The sequence below is a fragment of the Canis aureus genome, chromosome X, assembly GCF_053574225.1.
Source record: "Canis aureus isolate CA01 chromosome X, VMU_Caureus_v.1.0, whole genome shotgun sequence".
Lineage (NCBI taxonomy): Eukaryota > Metazoa > Chordata > Mammalia > Carnivora > Canidae > Canis > Canis aureus.
In genome coordinates this window covers 117,318,042-117,334,781 of record NC_135649.1, presented here as the reverse complement: position 1 = coordinate 117,334,781, position 16,740 = coordinate 117,318,042, and the positions used below count along the sequence as shown (strand labels likewise).

The 16,740-nt window shown below is 42.8% G+C and overlaps 1 protein-coding gene across 6 annotated transcripts in view; it reads right to left on the bottom strand.

Annotated features, from left to right (window-relative positions):
* MID1 (midline 1) overlaps positions 1–16,740 on the bottom strand; it is a 346,318-nt gene that overhangs the window by 62,483 nt on the left and 267,095 nt on the right. For all 6 annotated transcript variants that reach the window (XM_077890027.1, XM_077890029.1, XM_077890025.1 and 3 more), the window contains exon 3: positions 4,533–4,628. In XM_077890027.1, the coding sequence (XP_077746153.1) occupies positions 4,533–4,628 (96 nt within the window). The remainder of the gene's footprint in view (positions 1–4,532; positions 4,629–16,740) is intronic.

Sequence of the window (16,740 nt, the reverse complement as noted above, 5' to 3'; positions counted from 1 at the left end):
ATTACAGGGTGCCTGGGTGGCTCAGTCAGTTAAGCGTCTGCCTTCGGCTCAGGTCGCGATCCCAGGGTCCTGGGATGGAGCCCCAAGTCGGGCTCCCTGCTTGGCAGGGAGTCTGCTTCTCCCTCTGCATCTCCCCCTGCTTGTGCTCTCTCTCTCAAATAAATAAACAAAATCTTTAAAATAAAATAAAAAGTAATTACAAACAAGGCAAGATAAGCCAAAGGGGCTCATGCCAGGACTTGGGCGGGATGCCGGCTTGGAGAATACCCTTCTAGGATGAGCTTGGGCAAGGACAGTGAGGTCAGATGAGCCTTTACTTTCTCCACACTGCTCTGGCAATTAATTAGCCACCCTTCCCCAGCTGCTCTTTCCCACCTCTCTGTGTATTTACTCACTGGTCCCCTGTCATTCCCCAAATGAACATCTCATTTGTGTCCAGGTGTTGCAGACCCTGTGAAAGAACTTGATTCTCAGAATGTGTGCAGAATTTGATACATATCAGTATTTGCTTAGCTAATAAACTAGGTCTTCTGATTTTTAAAATAAAACAGGGAGGAGGAGGAGGAGGTGATGAAGAGAAACAGTCCATATTCGATCTGGAACCAGTAGTTCTGTGGCTGACCCAGATTTTGATCACTTCTCATAGGCTTGTCCCAGACCCCACATAGAACTAACCTTAAACTCATCCCCTGGGGATTCTCCACTGTCTTTCTCTCCTGAAGAAAAGAAAACCCAGTGGCCAAAAACCCCACTCGTTTCTAGAATCCCAGCCAGCACCGTACATGCACGATTCTTGAGAGTCTCCCCAATATTGCTCTTTCCATGCCTCTCCCTCCCGAGTCCTGCACTCCCTTGGCCTTCACACCCTCCGTTCACTGGTTTTAAAAAGACTGGGTACTTACTTAACTATCACAAAGCCATTTCATTTGCTTACCCTCGCTGTAAAAACAAGTCACAAAAACAATGGGGATGGGGGGAGACCTTCAAGCTCTTTTCGTTCTCAAGAAAAGCAGAAGTGAATCCCAGGAAGGAGGTGTGGACTTATAAGGATGTGGCATTTCCTCAGGATTTGGTGGGAATTCATTGATTTGATTTACAACAATTGAGAGTCGCCTCCGTGCTTGGAGTTTTGTGCTCCAGCTGGCATGGGGATTATTTTCCCTAGGAATGCTCAGCCCCGAATACAAGGACACCATCAGGAAGAGGAAAAGGAAGAAATACAGTCTCGGAACCTCGGATGTGAACCAGGAAATGCTGGTCCACTGCGCTGAGTTAAAAGTGCCTAACGGATTCCACTCCCTTTTCGGAGCTTACCAGCGGCCTGGGAGGGTTTCCCCTGGATGTGCCCCCCACGGGTTTTGCACGAAGATCTCCCTCTTCGTTTTCCATCAGCCAAAAATATCCCCGACTGGAAAGAATGAGGGATGCCGGTTGTAAGGGGGGGAAATGACCCAGATCTTTGTGCTCCTCGAACCCTCGCGAAACCCTCAGGACCAAATAGAGTTGACACAGAGCTGGCACTACTAAAGCCCACCCAGCTTTCAACTCCCAAAAGCCGGTTCCTACCGATCCCCCTCACACGCCTTCTGTTTCCATAGAACGAACTACTTGCTCTGGGTACACACACTCTTTATTGTTCTAGCCCCATACCTCGGTTTGCCCTGCAAGCAGTGCTGTTCTTGTCCCTCCGTCCGCCCAAATGCCACCTACCCTGGAAGGCAGGCTCAGCAGAGGTGCTGCCTCCCTCTGCCCCCAGCTGGGAGAAACGTCTTGCTTCCTAGAAATGCCAAGTACAGAGTCCACACCTCTCTCACAGCGATTAGTTTTCATTTTGGATGGCCGTCATTCCTTGGTCTTAGGCAGGGTGCTAAGCTCCCCGTGGGCAGGTCCCCGGGCACCGCACACACGGGGGCTGCCCCTACACGGGAATGGCAGGAACAAACCAGTGTGGCACTTTAGCAAACCCAAGTGACTGGCCAGAGGCTCAAATTTACACGCTCGCCCAGAAATATCTGTGCAGCGAACACAACTCAGGCATCAGCAGTGATCAGAGGAGGCAGGGCAGAAAGTCATGTTAAACTAAATTATCCCAAACCTGGAAAGAAGGCAAAAAGAAGACGGTGAGTCCTTTCGGGGTTGTACTAGGTGGAGTGCGGTCCACCAAGGCAGCCTAAGGAAGGGCCCTGCAACTCCAGGCTGGCAGGTCACGGAGTTCAGCTTTCTATTTACTCCTGATCAAGCCTCAGTCTCTGCAAAGCTAAACATAACTTAGAGAAAACTGATGATATACGACTCATTTTGCCCAAACGTTATGACTTCATTGCCCTTTGGGTCCCGAGCCCAGTTTTGCATCTCACTTAGCTGCCTTATTCTAGCGCCCTTCTACCCACACTGTCACTACCTGCCCCAGGTGTTTGCAGGTGGAGGGCTTCTGCTGTGCTCCTTTCGGCCAGCTTTACCACCTTGCTGGCTCCTTCATCAGTGACTTAAAGAAATCTTCAACAGACTTGTCTGGTTACTGTATTGAGAACTGGATGCTCAATTCTGTGAAAAATTATACTCTGAGAATATTAATAATTATGAATAAGGGACACGTGTAAAAAAAAGGTATTGCCAGTCTCATTTTTCTACTCATAACTAATTTTCTTTAATTTTTACCCAGGATAAATTTCCCAAATACCAAATTTATTCACCCACAAGCATTTCTTTCCACTCCAAAGGCTTGTAGAGAAACATAGTGAAAGGAATGAATACCCTTTACTCCTTACATCTAGAATAACTTCCAAGGGCACGTATGTGTGGACTTGCAAGTCTGCTACAATCAATTTAGTAGTAGCTTTATTTAAAAAGCCTCTATCACAACTAAATATCTAATCTTTTGGAAGAAAAATAAAATCTGCTGGTAAATTTCTATCATTTGAAATTGCTGAGCATTTTAGAAAGTAATTTTACATGTTAAAACGAATAGCGTTTTGTAAATTCAAGCCATACTACTATTGCATTAGGAACAAGACAGTTGTTCTGAAATCACTACAGGCCATAATAGAAACCAGACACTAAATGCTTTAAGAAGTAACTAGCTGAAATTGAATGAAATAATCACTCAATCCATAAAGCCTTTGTAAGATTTCCCCATAAAACACAGGTAATTTTTTTGTTTGTTTTACTGAAGAGAAATTATTCTTTCTTATTGTCCTAAACATCAAATGCCATCACATCATAAAAATAAAATACAGCACATGGATCATTCCATTTTGTTCATCCATTTATTCCTATAACACGTATTCACTGTGCCCTACAATAATGAAAACATTATGCTTGTTCACTGTTATTTACCACGTTGTTTAATCAACAAGGCTCAAAATGGTCCCTGGAGAAACCCTTGCCAAAAGCGAATCCATTCTTTTTTTGTTTTTTTAAGATTGATATTTATTTATTTATTTATTTATTTATTTAAGAGAGAGTGCACAAATCGGGGGGTAGCTGAGGGACAGGGACAAGCAGACTGCACTGAGCAAGTAACACGATGTGGGGCTTGATCTCACAACCCTGAGACCATGACCCGAGCCACAATCAAGAGTTAGATGCTCAACAGACTGTGCCACGCAGGCACCCCCAAAGCAAATCCATTCTAAGCAGGAGGTTAGAAAGGTCTGGGTTCTGCAATTTGTCCTCGGTGTCACTGCTGCCTGCATACTCTTGACTTAATCCCGACAAGTGGTCTTTTTCAGGGGAACATATCTGACAACTAAGATGCATTTAATGTACACCTGCAGTGGGTTGAGTGGTGGTCCCCCCCCCCCCCAGAAAGATTATGTCCAAGTCCTAATGCCCGTTATCGGCGAACATAACCTTGTTTGGAAATAGAGTCTTTGCATATATAATCGAGTTAAAGTGAATTCCCACTGGGGTAGGATGGCCCCAATCCAATGTCTGGTGTCCTTGTAAGAAGGAGATTTGGACGCAGACCCAGAGACACACAGGGAGAAAGCCAAGGGGCCACAGAGCCAGAGGTTAGAGGGCTGCAGCTTCAAGCCAGGGAACTCCAAGAATTGCCTGGAACTGCTAGAAGGTGGGAAGAGGCATGGAATTCCCCTCCCCTAGAGCCTTCAGAGGGACCAAGTCTTGATTTCGAACTTCTGGCCTCCAGAACTATGAGAGAATAAAGCTCTATTGTCTCATGCCATCCAAGTTCGTGGTGATTTGTCACAACAGCCCCAGGAAACTGATACAACACCTTTTATGTAGTGCTTTTTTGGATGCTTTTTGTGAGGGTGATTAAAATCTACAATATTAGGAATGCTAAGTAAAGCTGCTGCAGGGAGAGCGTCGTGGCAGCAGTGGGTGGGTGGGGGTGGGACAAAGCAGTGCAAGGGGAGAGATTCTGGGAGATTCTAGTTCCTTCCAAGTTCGTCCATCTTTTATATTTGGCTTCGGCAAAAGATTTAATCTTAAAAAGATTCCCATCTTAAAAATGTCAAGGGCGCAGTTTTCACATGAAACACAGCACACACAGAGACAGAGACGCTCACCTCCACATGCTGACAGGTTTGGATGAGTTTAGCCAAAAGGGTCTCCAATTCCGTGTTCCTCTTGATAAGGCTGGTGAGGTTACTCTCTAAGTTTTGCTGTTCAGAAAGAGAAGAAAGATATTATTCTACATCCCGAAAATACTACACTGTGTCCTGAAGTATTTAGATACCTTTCATACTTCAGAATACACAAAAGTACTCCTACTCCCGAAAAACTGATCTATTTTCCAGGAACCTCAATGCAATCTATGCAGCTTTAAGCATTTATAGATTTAAAGTCGACTCTGCGGAGCTGCATGTAAAAGAACCTTTAAGAAAGGTTCAGATTTCATCCTTTTGGTTCCTGCTTCTCGTAGGAACTCAGGCACATTCGCCTGAATAATTAGCTATAGGTCGTGAACTAAGGAGAAAGGAGGTAATTGGATTTCTAGTTCTTTACCTGAATCAGAAATGGCAATAATATAAGGAATATATTCCCACAGCAAATCAACTATTATTGGATTTTGAGGATTTACCACTGAGGCAGTCCCTCGGAGAAAGGTTTGAATTATCTGGCTCTCGCTGACATTATGACTATTTATAGGCATTTATAAGATATTAGAAGTCCTCATCATACACATTTACTCACTCATAGTACATTTCATTGTACCTGCTTCTATTCTTGTTCTATCAACCTATCCATGTCAGATTAAATTTCCTGGAATGCCACATTTCTCATATCACTATCCTGCTTACAAATCTAGAATTATTCCCTATTCCTTTAGAACATCGAAGTTTGCTGCAATGACCATTAAATCTAATTTTCAACCACAATAACCCGCTTCTCATTCTGGATGCTCTTCATTTATGCCATTCATTCATTTATCCATTCACACAAATTTATTATGCTTCTCCTAAGTGCCAGACTCTGAGAGATTCTGGGGAAACACACGTAAAAATTCCCACTCCCTGCCCACAGGGAGATGGCTCTGCAACTGGGGGAGAGATGCTGTGAATGAGAAAGGGGCAGCGTCAGGGCTGCCTGGAGGTTTTCCAGAGGACACATTCTTGCTGCCGAGGCTGGGAGGATGGGCATGGAGTTTTTGGTGAGCAAGAATGGGAATGTCTTTGGGGTAAATCCCCAACAGTGCAATTGCTGGGTCGTAGGGCAGGTATATTTTTAACTGTTTGAGGAACCTCCACACAGTTTTCCAGAGTGGCTGCACCAGTTCACATTCCCACCAATAGTGCAGGAGGGTTCCCTTTCTCCGCATCCTCTCCAACATTTGTTGTTTCCTGCCTTGTTAATTTTCCCCATTCTCACTGGTGTGAGGTGGTATCTCATTGTGGTTTTGATTTGTATTTCCCTGATGGCAAGTGATGCAGAGCATTTTCTCATGTGCATGTTGGCCATGTCTATGTCTTCCTCTGTGAGATTTCTCTTCATGTCTTTTGCCCATTTCATGATTGGATTGTTTGTTTCTTTGGTGTTGAGTTTAATAAGTTCTTTATAGATCTTGGAAACTAGCCCTTTATCTGATACGTCATTTGCAAATATCTTCTCCCATTCTGTAGGTTGTCTTTGAGTTTTGTTGACTGTATCCTTTGCTGTGCAAAAGCTTCTTATCTTGATGAAGTCCCAATAGTTCATTTTTGCTTTTGTTTCTTTTGCCTTCGTGGATGTATCTTGCAAGAAGTTACTATGGCCGAGTTCAAAAAGGGTGTTGCCTGTGTTCTCCTCTAGGATTTTGATGGAATCTTGTCTCACATTTAGATCTTTCATCCATTTTGAGTTTATCTTTGTGTATGGTGAAAGATACAAATGCAATGAAACGCCGGGACACCTGCACCCCGATGTTTATAGCAGCAATGGCCACGATAGCCAAACTGTGGAAGGAGCCTCGGTGTCCAACGAAAGATGAATGGATAAAGAAGATGTGGTTTATGTATACAATGGAATATTACTCAGCCATTAGAAATGACAAATACCCACCATTTGCTTCAACGTGGATGGAACTGGAGGGTATTATGCTGAGTGAAGTAAGCCAGTCGGAGAAGGACAAACATTATATGGTCTCATTCATTTGGGGAATATAAATAATAGTGAAAGGGAATATAAGGGAAGGGAGAAGAAATGTGTGGGAAATATCTGTAAGGGAGACAGAACGTAAATACTGCTAACTCTGGGAAACGAACTAGGGGTGGTAGAAGGGGAGGAGGGCGGGGGGTGGGAGTGAATGGGTGACGGGCACTGGGGGTTATTCTGTATGTTAGTAAATTGAACACCAATAAAAAATAAATAAAAAAAAAAAAGAATGGGAATGTCTCAGGAAGGTGGAATCGAGGTGGAGGTGGCCACGTGGAAGTGCATTCTACAGGCAGAGGGTAGAACAACGTCGTGGACCAAGATCAGGGCCAAGGATTAGGGTGACCGCGTGTTTTAACAGTCAGACAATTCCACGAATACAGTGAACGGAAGGAAATTTCATGGAAAAGAAAGTAGATCGAGGATGTGTAATGCCATCTGAGAAAAAGGATTTGAAAGGAGTATGGGGGCATTTTGAACATCAATAATTTCATAAAGGTGATAACAGTTCACTATGCTGTGAAACTAATTTCTGAAAGCATTTACTCTTTCTACTTTCTAAAATTTTAGATTTAGAAAGGTATATTCAGGAAAAGAGCACTTTTACTTAATGCTTCATTCAAAAGCACGAGTCAGAAAGAGAAATCTCTCTGGTTGTTCTTAAACAAGTTAAGCTTATCCATCTGGTCTTTACCCTATTGCCTGATTTTTTTCATTTCAATGACCGCATTTTTCATTTCCAGGGGATTCTTGATCACATCGCCCTCTTCTTGAGTTACTTTCTCTTCCTGTTCCCAGGATGCAACTCCCTCCTTCATAATTTCAAGAGAACTAAACACACTTATTTATTCTTAAGCTTGCTTGAAAAAAGGGCACTTCTGTACTTTCCTATGTTTGTGCAACGTTTCCCAAGAGTCTGATTTTATCTTGTATCTTATAATTTCTGTCTGGCAGCTCATCTGACGTGAACTTTGCTCCCTGCGCTGTGATCTGGGGATTGGCACCGCACTGCCAGGCAAGCTGCCCACTGTGATGTTGGGGCCTAAGGTCGTCCCCCGCCCCCCCAGAGAGGGCACTCCCACGAGACACCCGTGTGTCTCTGCTTCCTTCCCTGAGAATTCTATCTGGCTCCAATTCCAGAGAAGGTGGGAGGTACCCTTTGTGTATGTGTTTTTTTTTAAAGATTTTATTTATTTGACAGAGAGATAGAGAGCCAGAGATCACAAGCAGGGGGAGTGGGGGAGGCAGAGGGAGAGGGAGAAGCAGACTCCCCACTGAGCAGAGAGCCTATGTGGGGCTCGATCCCAGGACCCCCAGATCAGGTAACTGACTGAGCCTCAGGCACCTGGGAGGTGCCCTCTGAGTCCAGTGTGTCCATGGGGAGTGCTGGCCTCGGGCGTACAGACGGGACAGCGGGGGGCTCCGGCCCCAGTGGGATGCTCTCCACCATGCTCCCCCTCGGCCCATCTCCTCTCCTTCTCCCACCCTTCTGCATCTCCTTTCATTTCCGGCCTTTGGATTCTTTCCACTTAGGTCTCAACTTGTTATTAGTCTTCAAAATCCATTCGAAAATATTTTATCTGTAGTTCTCATGTGCTCAGAATTCAGAGGGAGGTTCTGTGCATATTTCATCGGGACAGGACGACCAAAAGGAACGCTTTGATTTTGGCTTCGAAACACTCAGAGCATCTTAAATATAAATATTTGAAAGGAGAAACACGACTATTTCCCACCTAAAGGATGGGCTACCCAAGCGGGAAGTCAGAGAAGGAGCCAGAAGGAGTGATTTAGGTGCAAGGCAACGATGTCATGTTTGCGTCGAAGAGAAACGTGCTTTCAAAGCTCTTAACGACGACAAAGACGACAAAGATGAGAGCCAAAGGCTTTTCTGTTCGGATGAAATGAATCACAAGCACTGATCACTTTATGGTCAGAGACTAGAGAATAATTTTGAGGCGTTCCGTTATTCAGTGTCCTTGATCTAGATGTGACTACTTTATGGTGCATTTGTCAACTTCTTTTGGTATGCTAATCTTAGGGAATCTTTTTACTTGTCTTTTTGGCTGACCCTTTGGAGCAGGAAGTTTCTAGGGACATACATCATCTCACTGTTTACACTTCAGTGATCATAGGTATGATTTTTCTAAAGCTCGTCAGCAAAAGAGGGCCAAGTAAATATAATCTAACACATTTCGATTTTACAAACATCTGCTTGCTTCCCCTCCCTTTATTAAGTATACATCATGTATAAAAAATCTGTTTTTAATCAACTAATATGTAGACTGAAGCCTGTGGTTTAAACACATTGACCTATCTAGATCCTTTGGGGTTATTCAAATTGAAATAGTACAAGTGTTACTGAAGTCCACAAAGAATTACCGAGTCACTTACAAGCAAAATAAAGGGAAATGAAGCTGGGAGAGAGACTTGTTTCCAAGAAGTACCAAAGGGGCTGACAACACTTCTGAAGAGAGCCCGGGTAATGGGGAGGTAACAAAATCCAGTCCTCGCTGAACCATGCCTCCACTACATCCATAAGCCTCCACTACAGGGACTTCTGTGGAGTTTTCGAAAATTTAACGGTATCGCTAACATCCTGTGTGGTGGTCAGCAGGTCCTACAACCTCCTAATTTTGACTGTGCTTTGTGCAAAAGAGAGATAATATTTTTTGGCATGACAGTCTTGGGACTAAGTGTATGTAAGTATCTACTTCCCTATGGGTATCTAAGGAATCCTACCGAGTACACACACAAAAAAAGTTTTAGTTTCCTGTTCTCACCTCGAAAACGTTGATGTATTCACACCTTCTTAGGGAGCCGAGCTCCGTAGAGACCCAAGGAATCGGGCCTGAGTGACCACACGCGCAGAGTGAGGAGACCGGGGCTACCACCCCAGCTGATTTCCGGGCCCAGTCCCCCACCCGGGGTGTGTGGGTGCTGAGAGACCTCCCTAGGCGGCTACTGTTAAGCTCGGGGGAGGAAATGAACACACACACACCGGGAACTATCCAAATGTTGGCTGAAATCATGAATTACAGGAGAAAACATTCAGTTGGGTGTCGACCCCAGGCCCCAGGCTTGCTGGTGGCTTTTGGCTGCAGGCACCTGTTCTTTTGGGCACCAGGGTTTTATCTGGCCCCGGGCAGGGCAGGCTGGGGTGCTGGGGAGGACGAGGGGAGGCCGATGCCTCTAGGAGCAGCCTGCAGCCAGCAACTACCAGCAGTAGGTGGAAAGAGCCCAGCTTCCCTCACCTCCCAGGTGGGGTCACTCTGAGTTGTGACCCAAAGTCTTTCAGGGAGCCCCACTAGAGGAGCCCAGGTGCCCGCAGCCACAAGGGGCTCGGGGCCACACCCTCTTTCCACTCCCTCCCCTCCTTGGTGTGGCTTCCCCCTCCCTTACAGATGCTTCCTGGGTCTCCTTCCAACAGGGACCCTGAGCCAGGGTCTTCTTCCGGGAGAACCCTACTAAAACCTTATTAGGAAAATAATCCTAATTCGTTATTTGTGAGTATTCCTTTTTTTAAAAGATTTTATTTATTTATTCATGAGAGACACAGAGACACAGGCAGAGGGAGAAGCAGGCTTTTAGCAGGGAGCCTGATGCAGGATTCGATCCCGGGATGTGAGATCATGCCCTGAGCCAAAGGTAGATGCTCAACCACTGAGCCACCCCCAGGCACCCCTGTGAATATTCCTTCTTATGAGGAACAGCCAAATTAACAAAATATTTTATTGCTTTTGAAAGACATTTGCAAATACAAGAGATTGCTTTCTCTTCCTCCACCTCTCCTGTCTTTTTTTTTTTTTTAAAGATTTTATTTATTTATTTGAAAGAGAGAAAAAAAGAGAGAGGGCGCTAGCTAGAGGAGGAGCAGAGTAGGAGGGGGAGGGACAAACAGATTCCCTGCTGAGCGCGGAGCCCGCCCCGTGGAACTCGATCCCAGGACCCTGAGATCATGACCGGACTCGAAACTAAGAGTCGGATGCTTAACCCACTGAGCCACCCAGGCGCCTCCTCCCCTCTTTCCAACTTTTTCTAGAGGTCACATATCCTCCAAATTCAACACTCTAAACCAGTAGTCATGGGAAATACAATGTCAGCCACATATGTGGATCACATTTAAAATTTTCTAATAGTCAAAACAAAACAAAACAAAAACTTAAATAATAAAATAAACTTCTAATAACTATTAGAAAATAGTCATGTTAAAAATAAAAAGAATTGGTTAAAATTAATTTTAAGAATACATTTTATTTGATTCAATATCCAAAATATTTCAGCCCGTCATCGTTATTTAAAAACTGATGAGCTGGAGCACCTGGTTGGCTCAGTCAATGGAACATGAGACTCTTGATCTTGGAGCTGTGAGTTCAAACCCCACACTGGGTGTAGAGATTACTCAAGATGTTTTATTTTATTTATTTTTATTTTTAAAAAGATTTTATTTATTTATTCATGAGAGACACACACACAGAGAGAGAGAGGGGCAGAGGGAGAAGCAGGCTCCATGCAGGGAGCCCGATGTGGGATTCGATCCCAGGACTCCAGGATCAGGCCCTGGGCTGAAGGCGGCGCTAAACCACCAAGCCACCCGGGCTGCCCAAGATGTTTTAAAAACAAACAAACAAACAAACAAACAAACCCCCTGATGGGCTATTTTACATTCTTTTTTGTTCTTTCTTTTTACTAGGTCTTTGGAGTCTGGTATGTGTTTTACACATATAACACATCTCAATTCACACCAGTCGCATTTCAAACACTCAGCTGCTACATGCAGCCTGGAGGCTCCATTACTGGACAGCACAGCATTAGAGTCCAGAACAGGGATCAGCAACCTTTTTCTGTAAAGAGCCAGGTAGTAAATATTTTAGTCTTTATTGGCCATAAGCTCTCTGTTGCAACCGCTCAATTCTGTTGCTGTTATAGTGAGAAAGCGGCCATAGACTCTACATAAAGGATGGGCAGGGCTCTGTTCCAATAAAACATTATTTACAGAAACAGGTGGTGACTGAGATTTGGCCCATAGGCCAAGCTCCTTCCTGGGCCTGGACACAAGCTCTTCCCCCTGGAATGCAGCAGTAAATAATTCTACTACTAGGGAGAGGGCATAACGAAACCAACCTATGTGTGGAGTGCCTGCTGTACACCCATCACTGCTCAGTCCCTTCCCATTGTAAGTGCTCAAATATTTATTGTGGGAACAATTAGCAGGGAAAACTGAATATTCATTGGACAACTCTTCCGAAATCTAATGTAGTAAATCAACTAACTGGTTATTTCATTTAACCACTACTACCGATCGTTAAAACATTGCCTTCTACCCTTGGGAGCCTTTCTCATTGGTAGCATTGAGTCTGAGCCCAAGAAGAGGGGCTTGGCAGCTGAGACGCATTCTGAAGGAATGCCATATAACCCCCTAAGACCACAAGGTTTCTGGAGAGGTAAATACTGCACTGTTGAACAAATTTTAATAAACATAGGTTTCTAGAAATAGTCCAGCAATGATCACTGACATATCTATTCCAAATTCTGCCTAAAAGCAAAGTCAAGTGGCTCCTAGCCTCAACGTGACCTCTCCCCCAGGTGTGTTTTTCACAGCGCTCTTACTCCTTGAAGAGGAAGGATGCGCTAAGGACGTGTCCTTGTTGAGACCAGTGAGGCTTTTGTGAGCACACAACCGGCTGAGGGAATTCAGCACGTGCCTCCTACCACTACCACCACCAAAGTAGAGGAATATAAATAATTCAAGATGGTCCTTCTCAAAGTAAAGATACAAGCTGGTCCTTCTAAAAGGCAGGTTTGGTTTGTGGATATTAAGCAAATGATTGGACGCAAGTCAAATTTGTGAAAGGCAGAGTTGTAGACCTCGTGTTGCTTAAAGAATGAGGCTGCCCTGCACTCTTCTGCAGCGAGGATGATTAATTTCTCCTATAATTTCTGTTTTTAATGCATACACTTCTAATGCATTTTCATGGAGCCATATTCCACCTCCTCTACATTAGGTAGTTTTCAGTGAGGCTTATTTGAGCTGATAATTTAGCAATTTAATAATTCCTGGCAGGACAGCAGATTTTACACGGATCTCAATAGAAGCCTGTAGGCATGGATACGGACAGCAGTTGAGAATAGTAAATCCAACTTAACAGATGAGCTTTGTGCTTCTACATACATTGATACCTAATCAAATAGCAAGGTAAGCAGACAAAAATACTGCTAATTTTAGCCTTTGGAGACCTGTACCTAAGAGTCAAGTTGCAGGGAATTAATGACTTGTCATTGAGCACTACTATTAAAATGTATGCCTGAAACAGGAGATTTCAGTAATTCCTTTTGGGTTTATCCAGGCCTTAAAGAATGTTTGCTCTTATTCCGAAGTCAATGCTTTAGAATGTCTTTAAAGTATAATATTAAGTCTGGATACCTTTCAAGGCAAACACAGATCTGGCTTGTTTCATTCCATAATATTCAGAGCGACATTCAGGAACTGTGTTTGTAGCCCTGACACCCAACACCAGCACTCCGGCACGATCAGGATATGAACACGTCGAGTGCCACAATCCATATATTTTCTTCTAAGAAACTTTAATCACAATCCTTAATACGAAAACACACCCGTATTAACACATGCCACCTGCATAAAAGCATAAATTCTTTATATGTAACTAAACACTTAAGATGTTTTAATTACATTGCAGGAGTTTAAGGCTATCTTCAAGTTCAACTCATGACAGACCGCGCATACGTGTGATTTATGCTGGTTTTAGTTTTTAATGCCTTTTTTCATTGGTTATGATAGTTAACATTTCCAAATGCCCTGGCAAGACAGGCCGCCCAGGGAACTTCAAAAACATAATAAAACCCAATCTGCATACAAATTTAAGTCTAGTGTTCCACGGACTACAATTTAAGCCATTTTGATATGCGATACTGTATTTACCTTGTCAGGTTTTATTTGATATTTCTGTATTAACTCCGCAGAATCTGCTCTATATATTTATAAATTCCATCATCAGGAGCTCAGGGTTTATTATTCTAATCTGGTAGTCAATAATAGACAGGGAACAATTCTTAAATACCATTTATGGTCTAGAATGGCTTTCAAATTTTGATGGAGATAGATAAATATCGTAGTAGAGTTATATTCACCTTGTTATAATTTGAGCAGATCCAACGACAACTACTTAGTTACAGATATTAGAGACATGAATGGCCTTTCTTGTTCACTCCTCATCCCCTTGGCCCTACTTCTGCCAGTAATAAGAGAGGTAACTGATCCATGACCCATTTGTCAGTTTTGAGAATCAATACTGAGGTGAAGGAAGCTGGGTGACTAGGAACCTTGGAAAATCTCAAGTTTAGAAGTAAGTATATCCATGGCAAAATTGATGCCTGCAGAGAAATGTTTCAGATAAAATGACTGTAACATTTATCAATGGAGCATTACAGGAAACATTTCCCAAGCTCATGGCCTAGGTAATAGAGCCATGAAGGTCACCCTTCCCTGCTCACATGCCCCTATTCAGGGTCTTGAATCAATCTCAACACAGCACTCTGGGTTGCCATAGCATATCCATGGGGTTGACTCAAGAGAGGCAACCAACCGTCAGTCAAGAATTAGATGGTGGGAGGATTATGGGAATATTAGAAAACAGACTGGGGCACCTGGGTGGCTCAGTGGTTGAGCATCTGCCTTTGGCTCAGGGTGTGATCCTGGGGTCCTAGGACTGAGTCCCACATCGGGCTCCCCGCAGGGAATCTGCTTCTCTCTCTGCCTATGTCTCTGCCTCTCTCTCTCTGTCTCTCATGAATAAATAAATAAAATCCAAAAAAAAAAAAAGAAAGAAAGAAAACAGACTAATAGTAGTTAGTTATTTTTGCTCAAAAAAAGAAAAAAGGCTTTCAAGTTGGGGAAATATTAATCTCCTAGACCAGGGGTCAGCACAGTATAGAGCATGGACCAAATCCTGCCTGCCACCTGTTTTTGTATGTCTTGCCAAATAAGAATGGTTTTTACGTTGTTTTTAAGATTTTATTTATTTACTCATGAGAGACACAGAGAGAGAGGCACAGACATAGGCAGAGGAAGAAGCAGGCTCCATGCAAGGAGACCCTAATGGGACTTGATTCCAGGATCCCGGGGTCACACCCTGAGCTGAAGGCAGATAACTGCTGAGCCACCCAGGCATCCTGGTTTTACATTTTTATTTTTATTTATTTATTTATTTATTTATTTATTTATTTATTTATTTTGGGTTTTACATTTCTAAAATGGTTTTTAAAAATGAAAAGATAAAATTTTGTGACACATGAAAAGTATATGAAATTCAAATTTCTGCATCCATAAAGTTTTATGGGAACACAAATACTTTCACTGGTTTATGGGTTGTTTGTTGCTGCTTAGAGCCACAATGACAGAGTTGACTACTGGCCCTTTTCAGAAAATTGGTCTCCTTAAAAACAGTAAAAATGTCTTTAAAAAATCTAAACACTTTTTATTAATTAATACAGAGCGTTTTCTCTGTTGGTCCAAATCATTTAAAAATTTCAACAATTTGGGATCCCTGTGTGGCTCAGCGGTTTAGTGCCTGCCTTTGGCCCAAGGTGTGATCCTGGAGTCCCAGGATTGAGTCCCACATCGGGCTCCCTACGTGGAGCCTGCTTCTCCCTCTGCCTGTGTCTCTGCCTCTCTCTGTCTCTGTATCTCTCATGAATAAATAAATAAAATCTTTTTAAAAAATTTCAACAATTTAAGTCACTTAACGTTTTCAATCCCTACTAAGAGAGCGTAGTAGTATGCCTAAAATTTCAATCGTTCAGGTATTCAAAATTCTAAAGGAGAAGACTCTTTTTGTTGGATACCAAATAATTTGTAACTCATAAAAGAAAAAAATAGCTTTAAATGCTGGGTGAAATGCAAATGTCTGGATGAATTCCACTGTCAACTTCTGTTCAGAGAAGCAGAAGATTCAGGCTGGGCAAGAGTCAGAAAGGATCTTAAATGGAATCAAGGTTGTTACAGCAAGAGCATGGTCAAGGGTGGGTAAAGAAGGCAGCAGAGCCTGAGGATTAGTCAGTTTTTTTCCGTTCTGTGAATAAGTATAAAGCATTGGGTTGTAGGTACACACTGAATGTGGAATTACTCATCAGTTGGTTTTTCCATCAATTCTATTTTCCTCAGTCTTTTTTTCTCAATCATGAAACACACCTCAAAGGAGGCCTTAGAGCTTGGGATAATAAATGTCTACAAAATCCCCTGATACTGATGGATGTCATACACCTTGTTTGTATATGTCACTTCAAGCTTTACTTCCTCCATCACTCAGAGATTGAATAATTTTGATCTTATCCCCTTTCCTCCATTCTAAGTAGATGATGACATTGCTAGATACTCATTAACGAACATGTTCTGGCTTTTCTACTTACATAGGGTTTTAACTGATACCATCAAACATTTCTACCAGACCTGAATGTCTCATGGTGGATGTTTAGCCTTCAATGAATGGAGATACATTTTTGTTTTTAAGATCCTGTGGGAAGACCAAATCTTTTTCTAAGCTAGTACTTCGCATTCTGCAGATACCTTATTTTGGTCAAAGTGAATATATTGAATATATTTCAAGCTAAAATAGTTGAGTCTTTGATCTAATAATTCTGCATAGATAACTTTGCTTTGCTTTGTTTCTACAGCAACATTTATCTCCTCAAAGTTTTGGGTTTGGGAGGAATATGCCTTTCCTGGACCCGCTGCTGAAAAGGATTATTAAAATTCAATACATGGTCAGCTTTGCTCTTGAATTTGTGGCATTCCCAGGAAGGATTCATATTGTTCACAAAATGCATATCCCCATCTGGGAGGTGCAAAAAGTATTAAAGCCAAGGGAGGTTACTCTCTTTGACTAAAAAAAAAAAAAAAAAAATAGATTGAAATTCCACTCCATCTAAAAGGGTCTGGTCTGTTAAGAATTTACAAAATCAATGTTATGTAAGAGAATTCCCCATTTGGGACAGCCTAGAGAATCAAAGAAGAATATGAAAGCATGCCATAGTTTCTCAGCCCTGAGTAACCTTCAAAGACAGAACCTTCCTTGGGTTTTAGACGTCTGAATCTCAAATTCCTTGAATTCATCGCATCCTTCATCCCTG